The following is a 15,248-nucleotide window of genomic DNA, read 5'->3' as shown; positions in this document are numbered from 1 at the left end:
GGAAGCCTCCAGCGAGTCCATCGCTCTCACCTCCAGGCTGCTGGGTGGGTGTGCAGCAGTGGCTTCCAGCGGGACGGGCCAGCTGGGCAGGAGAGCAATCTGCGGAGGCCATTTCACTGCTGTGCGGAGGACCGAGAGCTTCCTAACAACCTAGCTGCATCTGCACTTGAAAAGATTTTGTTTTCATTTTGAACTCAAAAACATCTCTGATTTTAAGGAAGAAGACTCAGACGGGTCATGTGGCTGAAGGAGGAGAAAGGAACCTGGGTTTCTGTTGTCTCCCTTTATCCTCCTAACAACGGCACCTCCATACCACCCTGCCCCCTCAAAAGCACCTGGATTTCTCTCCTGCTCCCCACAATAGTTCTCTGGTGCAGCAGCACAGGAATTCCGTTATACATATGCATACGTGTGTGGCTGCGAGTGGTAGGGTTTGGGGCAGGCCTGGCTGGTTATCTGGCTGCCTTCAGGGACAGTGGGACTGTGAGCACCCACCCCAAGCCTCAGGCCTCCAACTGTTTGGCAGCTCTTGTCACCACCCTCTAGGGAGGACGCGGCAGCCCATGGCAGGCATAGCACCTAAAAGAAAGCTCCTGCCTCCCGTGCTACAACTGGAGCCTATGGGCTGGGGCAGCCTTTCCCCGGTGAGGGCCACAGCCTGGGGGAGGGGGAGGCAGCAGCTAGAAGAGGCAAAGCTGGATGGCAGCAGAGCAGACAGACTAGTCAGAAACGTGTGCTCCAACCCAATTCCAATTCCCCCACTGCCTCAGCACACGGAGCGCACAAGTGACCGCCACAGGGCTGGTCCGAGGACTGAACGAAGGGATGCAGGTGAAGCACGTGGCACAGGAGCAGGGATTAGTGCCATCATTGTGAGCAGCTCACAGCCAGCCACAGGTCACCTGTTCTGTGTGCAGGACTGCTGGGGGAGGGCCGCCCTGGAACCATGGGGGCTCCCCAGGGCATCAGTGTGACACCCAAGGAATCCGACCAGGCGAGGCCCCAGGTGTATAGCTGGTCTAGTCCTCAGGAGTTCTGACGCATCGTGGGCTCTTCCTAATTTGCTAAGCTAGAGATACCTTTCCTTTTCAGCCTAGGACACCATGAAAAGATCAAATTGCATTGGGCCTTCTGGTTAAGAAGGTCCGGAAGTATGTAGCAATATTTCCACCAACATCTATTTCAAATATGAACATTCCAGTAGTAAGGGTTATTGCTGGGCCTGGAGGGCATGGCCCTACCTTCAGATGCTCCATCTTTTCCTGTTGGCTCAGGAAGTCCTTGTTGGCAGCCTCTGGGGGCACAAGGAGCGGGTTAGGGGGATGCATGAAGTCCTGGGTGACCTTCTCAGACAGCTTGCAGATGACCTGCTGTTTGGCCTGGTTCTTGTCCATGAGCAGCTGCACGTGCTGCTGCAGCTCCTGCACCTGCTGCTCACGCAGGCTCGCCGTCTGTGCCAGGCTCTCCCGCTCCTGCTCCAGGGCCTCCACCCGCCTGCCCAGCTCCGCGATCTGCCGCACTTTGTGCCGCACCAGCTCCAGCCGGTCCTTGTCCTCGGCCGCCGCCAGGTACGCACTGGTTGCCCTCTTCTCCTGCTGTGCGGCCTCCAGAGCTTTGTGCAGGATCCTCACCAGCTCCTGGACAGGGAAACAAAGCGCCTGTGAACTCGGGGAAGGACTACTAGGCGCCAGAGGTGAGGCATGTGTTCTCACCAGTTCTCCTAACGGCCCCAAGAGGTGGCCAGCAGCATCCTCTTGGTCATCTCATCTCAGCCCCCATTTTCTCTTTTTCCATTCAAGAGTTTTAACTTGACACGTGGTTTCTCAGCTCAAGACTACATTTCCCAGCGAAGCTTACAGCTGGGTGTGACCAAGTGACAATTCAACCTATACCGGATATGGGTCATACATACCTTTGAAACCACTACACATATGCTCCCTGGTCCAGTTCCTCTTCCTTCTGGTTGGGAAAAGGCAAGAACTACAGCAGCCATGTGGGGCTCCCAGCAGAAGTTGCATGTTGAGGATGGCAGAGTTGCCCCACCAGCTCAGAACTGCTTATTTACCTCTGGGCTCTTCCATGAGAAAGTGAGAGAGAAATAAACTTCCAAATTGGTTTAGGCCATAGTACTTTGAGGCTTCTTGTTACAGCAGCTGAGCCCATATCCTGAGTAATACCTGTCTATTTCGGAGGTGAACACACTGAGGCCCAGCAGAGTAGAGTGGAATTTAATCCCAAATTATCCAGACTCCAAGGCCTGTGCTTGGTCAGTAATGTCAGCAAAGGTGCCGTGGCACACGGGCATTGCTCTTCCCTCCTCTCACTCCTGTGGCAGGTGTCATTAACCTCAATACTCCTTCCTGCTAAGCCGAGTTGAGGCCTCAGAATCCTTCTGAATAGAGCACCCAAGCAGGTGCTATGAGCTGAGACAGCAATAGAGAGGAAACACATCGACAATCCTCAAGCTAAGCACACACAGAGAGCCTCATTCAATCCATTTGTGCCCAGCTCCCTAAGCCCACCAAGCGATGCCCACAAGGCTGGAGCAAGGGAGTGCTAGAGAGGTACAGACCTCGATTTACTCCTTGGCGAAGCATGTGATTCACATGGAAACTCCAGCTCGGCCTTGGCTCCCCATGACTGGGAGCCTTCACCCTCCCCAGGACCTCTCTTGCCCCAAAGCACGGTGTGGATTCATTCAGGGCCAGGATCAGAAGCCAGGCAGCCTAGCCACCAGCACCACATGAACCTCGAACCTCATAAACCTTGTAGGGAGGGGTTTTAGGCCAATGCTGTGCTCCATGTCAGCCTCATCTGGAAAAACACAGTTTCCTGGAGACACATTAACTGCATCAGACACTGTTGTAACAGCTAACTATTAATAATAGGAAAGGAGCAAAGGGAAGGCCAGACACTATAAGCAGGGCCATCTGGGCAGTTTCACCAGGAAGCTGTGATTTCCCACTCCCCAGGGAACCACCCGGCTCATTCCCTGAAAACCACTGGGGGAGATGGATGCACAGGCAGTAAGGTCGGGGTGACCCAGGGAAGGAGCCTGTCAGTCTAACCTGGAACACAGATCACTGGCCAGAGTGGGTGGGGCTGCTGCAGACTCAAATTCTGAGGTTAAAATCCCCAAAGGGATTCTCTCTCTTGTTGCTCTGGTTTTGGTCCTGTTTCCCTGCATTTGCCCGTGTTCCTAGAAGCTGCATGGTCCTGGGCCATGTGGACCACATACGCAATGGACTGATGGACTGCAGCTGGAACACAAGTTAGGCCAGCCTGATGCTGGAGTGGACTGTGCAAATGGGGAACAGAGACTCTGGGCAACGGCTTTAATCCTAGCTCTGCTAAGGACACAGCTACACTTCTTCCATGGTGGACAGAGGAGAGGAGACTTTGGAAACTCAGGGGTTTAATGAGTGCAAATAAATGCCACTCATTCTCCTGTGTGAGTCTCAGAAATTTCATTTTCTCGTGACATTGCAAGAAGCCCACTTCCACTAGCAATAGGTGGGACACGCTGAGCTCCCAGGTGGTAACTATCTATGTTAAAGCACTTTTTTTTTTCTTGGCTAAGAACAATTCTATTTTGGAGAACTGCCCCAAATCATGACTTTATATAATAAGTTAATGACAAGACAAAATTAGTGTGCATCTTCTGACACCTCAGTACCAGTGACTGTCCTTTCTCTGCTTCTCTCTTCCATCCAACCTTCATCAAGCACCCACTGAGTACAAAGCCCTGGGCCAACTGCTGGGGCTCAGGAGGGGACTGGCAGGTGGGAACGAAGGTGAACCACTAACAGAGCAATTTCCTGCAACAGTGGGAAGCAAGGTGTTTGTGGGGGCCCAGAGCAGAGAGCAATGACTTCTGCTTGGGGTGGCGGTAGGAAGATCAGCACCTTCTACTGAAAGGCAGATCCGTTTAAAGAATGGAAAGGGCCAGAGATGGCCAAGCAGCAGGAGGGAGGTGAGGGTCAGCAGGTGGGAGATGATGGTAGGAAAGGCTTTCTAGACCAGCGGTTGCCAACCTTTTGGACCTCACGGACCACCAGTGGTCCATGAAACACTGGTTGGTGACCGCTGCTCCAAAGGTTTCCTTAAACCAGGAGTCACAAACCTTTCAGAACTCCCAGACCACCAGTGGTCGTCGGCGACTGTTGTTCCAGACAACTGAACCAACAGCTCAAGCAAAGCCCCAGCTGAATGCAAGAGCAGGTGAGGAGCTTGGGTGTTGCAGGAAGTGGGGGAGGGTTGCAAACCAAACCAGAATGTCAGGAATGAAGAAATCACTTCCCAGGGCCCTGCTGAGAGAGATTAACATTCCTGTGACTCCAGGATAAACTGAGAGGCCCAATCATTTTCTGGTTCAGCTGAGATTTGGAGATCACCTTGGTAACTGCCGGTGAAATACCAACAGACCACAGTTCAGACTTGCCTGAGGCTCAGAATCAAGTGATCCCGCCCCCCAATTTTGGGAGAGTCAACTCTGAAGCCCATTTCATTACATCTAGCTGTCTCTCCTCCCCACATCTGGCTCTCAGAATCCAAGACCAAGACACCAGTCCAGGAGGCTCTCCTCCCACCCCAGAATCCCTGCCCCACAGTGAGACAGGGAGAAAGGAAAGGGTGGGGGATGAAGCCAAATAGAGACTGAAGCAAGAGGGAGAGGACTAAAGGGACCTGGTAGATCTCCATGAGTGGAAAAGCACAGCATGATAGAGTGCTCCCAACTCCTAATCCAGGATCCCTCACTTCTCCGTAATGAGTAGTTCATGGATTTTGCATTGAAATGCTTCTTTCAATTTCTTTAAAAATGGAAATAACCCATGTTTGTGGCAATATTATTCACAATATCCAAGAGGTGTAAACAACCCACCCAGAGTCTATTGATGGTGGACAGGTAATATGTGGTGTGTGCAAGTGCGCGCACACACACACACACACACACACACACACACACAAGAATATTATTCAGTCTTAAAAATAAAGGAAATCCTGCCACACACTACACACAGGTGAATCTTGAGGACATTATGGTAAGTGAAATATGCCAGTAACAAAAATCCACATACACACCATTATAGAAATATTAAAAACAAAAATGAAAGCTTGTGATGCATCCATTTTGAAGCTGCTTTTGTCCACGTCATGTGGAGTGCACCCTAAAGTCTGCATCCTGTGCAGTGGGAGTGTACTCTGAATTCTGGCTGGGGTTCTAGGGAAATAATGGGTTGCTCTTTGCTCCCACAGTTTCCTAAACGAAGTACATGACTTCACCAAGTCATCCTGCGTGAGCTAGGTTGGCCCTACAGGGCCCCAGGCAGGACTCGGGAGGAGTCCCTCATTCCCAGCAGCCAACAGATGGTGAACAGCACCACAAACAACAGCCTTCCACCTGCCAGAGCAGACGGCCTTCAGGCTGGGTACAATCCTGCCACCTCCAAGGGCACCGAGCCGGAGTCAGCTGGCCGAGCATCTGGTACTTACTATCATCTGAAGTCCAAATCTCTGTGGGGCCAGCACTGCAGGGGCCTGGGATAGATAATGACTTAATGGGTATTGGAGTCACCCTGTGGTTTAATATGACACAGGGAGGCACAGAGAGTTGGTGCCATTTTTTCTGAAGAGCAGTTTTGTCTGATACTGGGCTGTACATGAGACCATGGAGGAGGAAGCCTGTGATGAGAGCCCTGAACCTGGAGAAAAAGACCAGGGCCCTCCATAGCATCCAACAGAGTTTGAGATACAAATTCGTAAAGGATCACTAAAGTTACTGGCAAGGGCCACCTGTCTGTCTGAGCTAGAACATGACCCCAGCTCCCATGTCCCCTGTGGCCTCAGGTAGAAAGATAGTGCCTTCCCACTGAAGGGCCATGGGAGGGCCATCTGATAGATGTGGGCCCCAAGGTCCAGGGAGCTGTTTTCCCAGCTGAGGCACTGGACTGGGAGGGTCAGATGGAGAGCTGCTCTCCAACCTGCATTTCTGAGTCCCTAGGGCTCGGCATCCCAAGGTTGTGCCAGCCTCTGCCCCCTCTGAGCCAAGAATTGGTCTCCTTTTCTCCTTCCCCTCTTTGGTTTTGGTGTCTGGGCTGGAGATGAAACCCCAGAGTTGGCAGGGCTGGGGATCCCCCTTCCTAGTGTGAATGAAGGCCGGCCCTCCGTCCTCACTGCTATGCCCCACAAGCACACTTCCTGGAAGCCCTCACAGCTCAGGTCTGATTCCCATAACTCCTCAGGAGCATTCTTCTCAGAGCCCCTCAGGCGTGTGTGTCATTCCTTCAAAGGCCGGAAGGAATCAACAAAAAAGGCAGGGAATGCTAGCCGTAGTCAAAAAAATCAAAGCCTGAATCTGCTGGGCAACTGCTGGCCAGGCTTCAGTCAGGCTTTATGAATCTGACAGGCCTCTCCAAGAAACATGGCTATTACTCCATTTATAGAGGAGGAAACTGAGGCTGTAGAGGGTAAGAGACTCGCTCAGGGCTTGAATTGGAGTATGCGCCATCTTATTTAAAGGCCTGTGCTCTGAATTACCCACTAGACCAAAGTGCATTTGTGAGATGGGTCAGAGAGCATGCAAATCCATTCATATTGTGGGTCAAAAGCTAACCCACAAGACTTGCTCTCCTCCCACTACCTGCTCAAGAACAGGAATTAGGTTTGCTGGAAAGTGAACCAGTAACAAAGTCTAATTCTTTAATGCTTGAGCAACTTCCTCCTGACATTTTTACTCTGACTGCAGGGGAATTGTCCACAGCCTGGGTGGCCCTTAACTAATCTCCAAGACCTCGCCTTCATTTACTGAAGAATGGTCCTCCAAGGCTGCAGAGCTGTTAGGGGCAAACCTAAATGAAATCTCCGTGTCCCAGGGCCCCTCAGCTTCATCTGACAATTCATAATGCCTTAGAACAGTGGCTCTCAACCTTTTTAATGCCACAACCCTTTAATACAGTTCCTCATGTTGTGGTGACCCCAACCATAAAATTATTTTTGTTGCTACTTCATAACTGTAATTTTGCTACTGTTATGAATTGTAATGTAAATATCTGTGTTTTCCGATGGTCTTAGGCTCTACAGCAGTGGTTCTCAACCTGTCGCGACCCATAGGTTGAGAACCGCTAGCAGGGTCGCCTAAGACCATCGGAAAACACAGATATTTACATTACGATTCATAACAGTAGCAAAATTACAGTTACGAAGTAGCAACGAAAATAATTTTATGGTTGGGGGTCACCACAACATGAGGAACTGTATTAAAGGGTCACGGCATTAAAAAGGTTGAGAACCACTGAATTAGAAGAACTGGCCAAAGACAAGGGAGGCTACCCAGATTTCCTAGAGAGAAGGGTAAGATATGGTGAAAGGAGAAGTGGTCTTTACATTCCAGATTTCTTTTCAACCCCAGGCTTGGGTTTGGGTTTGGGACTTAAGCTGTGCTGGTCCAGGGATCAGGCACTGCTCCAGCTAGAGAGGCTGCTGACGGTGCTGCAGCCGCCCTTGCCCTCCTGCCACGGGACCCTCACTGCTTCACGAGGTAGCCCTGGGTGGGAACACGATCTACCCTCTGGGTTGTAGGCTTTTTAATGATTTTCATTTCTGTGTATGCATGTGATTTGTTTTCTACAATGAACATGCAGCTTTCTTTTTTTAAACTGCTATCATTAACTTCTCTCTCTATTAAGCCTAGATCTTCCTCCCTGCTATTGTTCCCTGTTGGGCCTGACTCAGCTCCAGGGCCAAAGGAACTGCCTGCTCCCTCTGTCCTGACAGTCCTTCAGAGATCCTGCCCAGTTACTGGCTGCCTGGTGAAGATCCTGGGTTCCTCTGGTGGCACCTCCCAGGACCCTGCATCCAGGTCATCCTTCTCCACACTGTCCCTCTTCGGGTGTGGGGGCAGACCATGCACACTCTTTCAGGAGGGGCCTGAGAGGCAATTATTAAAGTAGGTCTCCAGAGACCCTGCCCTTAGCGGCTTTCTGAGTGACAGCGTGTCCCTGAATAATCAACAGCACAGCATTTTCAACCACCCACAGTTTGGCCTACACCCAGAGAGGTCTCCTGGAGCCTGGGGCCAGAGCTCACCTTTTGAGACTCTAACTCCTTGGTAAGCATCAGAACCTGTTGCTCCAAGGCCAAGGCTTTCTCCTGGACAGTTCGGTTCCGGGTGAGTCCCTCAGCAAAGAGCGGGAAGGTGTTGTTCTGGCGCTTGGCTTTCTGAATGAGATTGGCAGTCAGAGAGGATTTGGGTGCAGGCTTCAGAGTCTCCCCTGGATCTTTCCCTGATCAAGAGGAGAAACACAGAGGTTATGACCAGGGGCCTTGGCAGTTCTCAAATGAGCTTGCTGCAGAAGCACCTGGAAGATTTGGTAAAACACAGACTGTGGGACCCTATACCCTGAGCTCCTCATTCGACAGGCCTGGGTGGGGCTTGAGCATCTGCATTTCTAATTCCTAGGTGAAGCTGATGCAGTCTGTACAGGGCTGGACTAACAAAACATTGTTTACACTGTGCCGGCCAGGTCACCAGCCCACCCTCTCAGATCCTCACCTGCACGGGCTATGTTTGCCAGGTGGTCATCCCCTCAGTCACAAGCCCTGAAGGAATGTCTTGTTTCTCATGTCAGGATTCCACCTCTACCTTCCGAGCAACTTTCAAAGTACAGAGACCTGTCTCTTGATAGGAACATAGAATGTCTGTACTCTGCATTCTTTTCCCAGAGAGCAGCTCAAACTCTTCTTCTATTCTTACTATAAGCTAAGTTAGGAGACATATTTCCCTAGAGCAGTGATGGGCAACCTTTTGAGCTTGGTGTGTTAAACTTCGCCAAAAAACCGAGCATAACTCGGGTAGTGTATCACTTTGAGGAAAAAACATTATTTCGCGATATTTATAGTTTAAATAACATAAATGTTTCATCCTCGGCATGCGGCCGCCTCAGCGGCCGCGTGTCATCAGAAATGGCACTGACACGTGTGTCAGAGGTTCGCCATCACTGCCCTAGAGGCTGCATAGTCCTTTTATTTCCTCTAGAGCCAGGGTTAGCAACTAATGGTCCACAGGCCAAATCTAGCCCACAGCCTGCTTTTGTAAATAAAGTTTTATTGGGACACAACCATACCCCTTCATTTGGGCACTGTCTGTGCCCAAGGGCAGAACTAAATACTTGCAACGGAGACCACATGACCCACAAAGCCTCAGATATTCACTATCTGGCTCTTTACTGAAAACCACTGCTGACCAGTGCCAAATTTTATTCTTAAATCAAATCCACTCACTCAAGCCGCCTTGTCCTGCCCTGTCCCCGGCCTTTGCTTTAGGGCTCTGCCATCAGTCTGCAACCAGGAACATTTAATGGCCTGATTATATGGTTAAGGGACCTTGAGGATCTTGTTTACATGGCACAGACACATCATGCCTGTTGTGAGGCCCCAGCAGAATTTCTCCTCAGCCCTCAGTGCCAAAAAAGGCTTTGCTTCTTCCAAGAAAGTATGTGTCTATTCTTGTGGACCCTGGGAATAATCTAACCACTTGTATCTCTCTCTTTGTGTGGCTGCTGAGACGCTCAGAGCCACATATGCTGCCCACCCTTGGCTACTCTGAAGGATCTTATCTAAATTTTCTAACCCTAATAAGTCATTTTCTTTCCCCCGATATGCATTTTAATAAGCTATCCCCAATTCTTTTGAGACTAAGGTGTGAAAAATAAGGATGTGGTGTGGGATCCTAGGGGAGGGGACAGGTAGGGCTTGGAGGACAACATGAATGACTTAGCATCTTTCTTCTGGGGCCCAGGCTGAGGGACAGCCAAACGGGTTTGAACAGATAAAGAACTAGTAGGTGACAGAAACCAGAAACTCCTTGAACTTGTTGGGTATACGAACAGATCGGTCTTGTTTCCAGACGTCAGAGAAATCTGGGTGAGCTGAGGATAGAGCAGCCACAGGGCTCAGAGGAATGCCAGGCCGTTCCCTTCCTGGCCCGGGGCGCTGGGAGAGCCAGACTGTGCGGCTCAGCCCTGCAGCCCTGCTGACCTCTGAAACACTGCTGCCCACCAGCCCTGCAGGCAGGAAGCGTAGGGATCACTGAGCTCATTTTACAGCTGGAGAAAACGAGGCCCAAGACAGCGTTTCTCAATCAGTGCCCGGGGGCTGAGGGGAACCCCGACTCCCACCCCCGACCCAACTCAGCTTTTATCTGCTTTGTACATTAGATTTTGTTTATGGCATCAAGATTTCATGGCAATAAAGATGTAGTTTTAAAAATCACTGGTTTAGAAAAGGAGCTTCAGGCCGCAGCGTGGGGCCGGAGTGCTGGGCCTGAATCCTGGCCTGTCACTCACTGTGCGGCGTGAGCCAGTCACTCCACGTTCCTGTCCTCGGTTCCCTCGCTTAGTAAATGAGAACAACAACAGAGGCTGCCGCTCAGGTTGTTGTAAGTTTAAACAGCTTCGGCAAGTAAAGTGGTTAGTGCACATGGTTGAAACCTGCAAAGGTTCTAAGTGCAAGAAGCCAGACAGCAGAGACCACATGTTGTACGATTCCATTTGCATAAACTATCCAGAATAGGCAGGTCTGCAGAGATAGGAAGTAGATTGGTGGTTGCCTAGAGTTGGAGGGAGGTGGAGATTCGGACTGATGGCTGAGGGATGTAGGGTTTCCTTGGGGGGTATTACAAATGTTCTGGAATTGACTATGGTGATGGCTGCATAACTCTGTGAATATACTGAAAGCCACTGAACTGTATGGTATGTGAATTATATCCTAATACAAATATTATCCCCCCCCCCCCATCCCAAAGTGCTTAGTGCACAAATAACTACTATATGTAAGTGCTAGCTTCATTATTACCGACTCACTATGGTCCTGATCTTCTCTTGCACTGTTCCTGTGACCTGCGGGGTCTCCCCAGGCACTGCTCCCACGGGGCACCTTTCCTAGAGTCACTTCTACATGCCCAGGCGTCCTCTCCGCCATGAGAACACACAGTGCTGCCTCAGCCAGTTTTCTCCCAACTGTTTCTAAGTTAAAGTCTGTTCTAAGGGCACCAATGCCACTTTCAAAGAAGCCAACCTCCCCCCCGCCCCCCCGCCATGGTGTGGGTCACTCACATTTTGTGAAAGAAACAATCAAGTGCTATGTCATAGCTGGATGGGACCTAAAGGCCATCTGCTCTGCTTCTTCAGGCAGAGCTGACGAATTTTAATCACCATAGAAAGGCATTTTTATATCCTTTCTTTATAAATGAAAAAAAAAAGTAAGAAAGTGAGTGAGATTTTCCTTTATTACTTCAAGAATCATGGCTGAGTTTTAGTTTGGGAAGGTGAAGAGTTCTGGAGATGGATGGTGGTGGTGTTTGCAGAAGAATGTGAATGTACTTAACGCCACTGAACTGCACCCCTGAAACAGGTTAAGGATTATGTTATGTATATTTCACAGCAACAATAATAATCAATCACTGCTACTAGACCCATAAACCCAGGAGGAGTGCCCCGGAGAGTGCCATGGTTGACAGAAAAGCAACAAATGCTGGTTTCTGGGGAGAAGGGCACTCAGTTTCTGAAGGCAGCTCAGCCCTGGGCAGAGGCTCACCTGGGGCACTGGGGTCAGGGGATGAGGGCCGCTCCTCCCTCTGGGGCTCGCTGCTCAGCAGAGGATCTTCCCCTGGAGGTCCATGGCCTGTTCCTTGGGCCTGCCTGTTGCCCCGGATGTTGTACATCGTGTTTCTGAAGGGAAACAGAGGAGCACGAGGCTGACAGCACTGCCACTCTGCCCCTTTCTTCCCCGCTGGCTGCCACCGCTAGAGCTCAGGCTGTATCCTACGCTCAGGCCTGGCCTGATCAGTCTGCGAGACGCCAGGCACCCTGCATGATGCACCCCACCGAGCCACTCCCGATCCCCCTCACCCCTCTTCTTTCCATCATTTCATTGCTTATCACCTTCCACAATGTTGCTTATAAACAATATAAGCTTGACTCCCCTGCCCCAACCCCGCAGCTGGAGTATAAGCATTGAAGGTAGGGATGTTTGTCTGTTTTGTTCACCAAAGTACTTTGAATGCATAGAACAGAGGCTGAAATATAGAGGGCCCTTGCTACATATATGTTGAATAATGTTGAATGGATTTGCCAAACTAACTTGCCTAAAATCTTCATCTGGTCTTGTAACTACCTGGCTCAGATATCATCAGATTGTTGTACTTCCTACTTCCGCTGAGAAGAGTTCCGAACATCTCCTGGCATCCTTCTCTAGCTTTCTTTCCCTGCTCCCATCTGTTCTCTCTGAAGCTTTCACTGGTCACCACACAGCCTCTAAGGAGCTCACTGCACTTCATGAGTGGGCCACCTTGTGACCAAGTACTTGCCTAGGCTGAATAATGAGATGTCTTTTCTTCACGAACTGGGCACTAACATACCTGCATGCCTGCTGGCACCTGGCACTGGGGTAACCTGTACCCAAGTGCAATCTCAATACATGTTTGGTTTGTAGGTAGCACCAAAGGCTGACTTAGGGCCAGAGACCACAGAAAAATTCATAGTGAGCCAGATAAAAAGACAGTTCAATTGAGTTTTTCTTTTCCCTTTGCAAGATATAAAAGTAGACATATTCCAAAATTAGTTAACAAGGAAGAGAAAATGACTAAAGGAGTTCTGTAGGTCAGTGTTTTTCAAACTGCAAGTTATAAACCATTGGTAGATTATAAAATCAGTTTAGTATCACGATCAGCATTTAAAAAAACAAAATGGAAAACATGAGAATGTATTCCACTTAGAGAGGGTTAATATTTTGTGAAATGTGTGTGTGTGTGTGTGTGTGTGTGTGTGTGTGTGTGTGTGTGTGTGTATACTGAGCTATTTCCCCCTGTGGTCATGGTCAACAGGTAGACAACACTGCACTGGAAAGTCACTTATTTAAGGGCAGCAATAGCATGGTCAAAAAAAAAGAGGATGCGAAAGTCTGTAGATCTGTGCTGGAATCCTGGCTCTGCTATATCACCCCCATGTGGAGGACAAATTACTCTGAAAAACCCTTATTCCAAAACACCTAGATGCTAGATAAATACAAAACATATTTCACAAATATTTAGCTGAATTCCCAGGAAAGGAAGAGAAGTCCTCAGGCACTAAATATGAAAAAGGAGGTGAAACTCAAATGGGAAATAAAGAGAAAGGTCACCATGTAGATTAGATTACTGTTCAGCAAATACAGGCATATCTCGGAGATACCTTTTTGTTTTGTTTACACTGTACTAGGATACAATGAACCACCTCAGTAGCTTCTGAGGCTAATACACGTCTATCACTACAATTACTTTAGCAAACCTGGTTCCCTTCACTTCTGCAACATCATGCAGAGTTAGTGATCGAGTTTGCACTCAGAGATACTTTAATTTAAAAATATCTTATTGCTAAAAAACGCTGAGCCTGCTGAAAAATTGGCGCTGACAGACTTGCTCAATGCAGGTTACCACAAAACTTTAACTTGTAAAAAATGCAGTATCTGTGAAGTGTAACAAAACAAAGTATGTCAGTATTTGCTCTTGCTCCTCCACCTCCATGAGAACAGAGTGCTTCCCCTTTCCCCTCTTAACTTTGAGTGTGGCCATGTGACTTGCTTGACCAAAGCGATGTTAGCAAATGTGATATGAACATAGGCTTACACTGTGCTCGCATGCGGGGCTTGCCCTCTTGAGGAAGATTCCTCAGGGAGCTGTGGCCCATGGAAGATGAGAAATATGTGGTAGAACTAGATCTTACCAATAGCTTAGAGTCACGACCAGGTGAACCTAGCCTATAGCAACTGAACTAAGATGGGTGCAAAAGAAATGCTTATTAATATGACACTGAATTTAGAAGTGTTTGTTTGCAGCATTATTGTAGTAAGAGTTGACTAGGATATAAATCTGTTCAGGGATCAACTATTGGTTGTTGTTTTTTTTATATTGAGATATGTTTGACATATAACATTATATTTGTTTCAGGTATAAAACATATTTATTCAATATATGTACATACTGTGAAATGATCACCACAATAATTATAGTTAATATCCATCACCCACACATAGTTACAGATTTTTTTCTTGTGGTCAGGGATTAACTGTTGATACCAAAAACCTAGAGCCTTGGTTGCAAGGGAGGAAAGGAAACAAGGTTTGGATCCATACAAAGTGTAGGGCTGAAATTGAAATTTTACATAAAGCTGGGACTCCTGAAAACCCGTACCTTCTCTGAAGAGGTGGGTTAGAAAAAACAGAAAGAAATACTAGGTGAAGGTTCTGGGTATTCAAAAAATTTTGTAATATCATTGTTTGGTTTGGGTGTCATGGTAATACTGACCTTATGAAATGAATTGGGAAGTGTTCCCTCTTCTTCTTTTATGGGGGGAGAGTTTGTGAAGAATTGGTATTAATTATTCTTTATGTTTAGTAGAATTCACCAGTGAAGTTATCTGGTCCTAGATGTTATTATTGTTTATTTTTGTGGATAGTTTTTTGATTACTAATTCAATCTCTTTATATGTTATAGGTCCAATCAGATTTTCTATTTCTTCTTGATTCAGTTTTAATAATTTGTATCTTTCTAGGAATTTGTGTATTTCATTAAAGTTATTTAATTTGTTGGCATATAATTGTTCATAGTATTCCCTTATAATCTTACTATTTTTGTAACATTGATAGTATTGTCCCCTTTTGATCTTGATATTAGTAATTTAGTCTTATGCCTTTTCTTGATCTGTTTAGCTAAAAGTTTGATTTTTTTTCAAAGAATAAGTATTTAATCTGAAACTTATCTTTAAAAGAAAATCCAGTTTCTTGGTATAGTTGGGTTCAAAATAAGAATGAGATTTTACTTTAATGGAGAAATTAATAAGTTAAATTAAGAACAGAGAAGAAATTAGAAGTCAGCACTCAATCAGACTTTAAAATTTGGTCTCTGACTCCTTTTACTCTGTTATTATTAAGGTCCTATTTTAAGAAGCCCCTGACTCCTTGGCTAGTCACTTCCCCTTCCCAGTTCTTATTTTCCCCATGTAAAAATAAAGGGTGGTAGGCCATATAGAAAGAATGATGAGGCAATGAGGGACACTATTTACTAAGCAGCATTTTGTGCTGGGTCCTGTGCTGAGCTCCATTACAAATCTCACAAACCACAAGCCACATGACTTGGAGAAGACCCAGAGACACATCCCTACAGCCAGAGGAAGTGGCTGGGTGGGGTGACCATCATTGCTGCCCATACTCCCCCT

General features: G+C 47.9%; 1 protein-coding gene across 4 annotated transcripts in view; it reads right to left on the bottom strand.

The window, feature by feature from the left end:
* The window catches only part of TBC1D2 (TBC1 domain family member 2), a 47,079-nt gene that overhangs the window by 17,579 nt on the left and 14,252 nt on the right, over positions 1-15,248 (bottom strand). For all 4 annotated transcript variants that reach the window (XM_079789980.1, XM_079789979.1, XM_079789977.1 and 1 more), the window contains 3 exons: positions 11,593-11,726; positions 8,086-8,282; positions 1,242-1,637 (listed from right to left, as the gene is read on the bottom strand). In XM_079789980.1, coding sequence (XP_079646106.1) covers positions 1,242-1,637; positions 8,086-8,282; positions 11,593-11,726 — 727 coding nt within the window. The remainder of the gene's footprint in view (positions 1-1,241; positions 1,638-8,085; positions 8,283-11,592; positions 11,727-15,248) is intronic.

Source organism: Cnephaeus nilssonii (genome assembly GCF_951640355.1).
Source record: "Cnephaeus nilssonii genome assembly, chromosome: 14".
In the NCBI taxonomy this organism is placed as follows: Eukaryota; Metazoa; Chordata; class Mammalia; order Chiroptera; family Vespertilionidae; genus Cnephaeus; species Cnephaeus nilssonii.
Note: the sequence above shows the minus strand (reverse complement) of the source record. Positions and strands in the feature narration are given on the sequence as shown.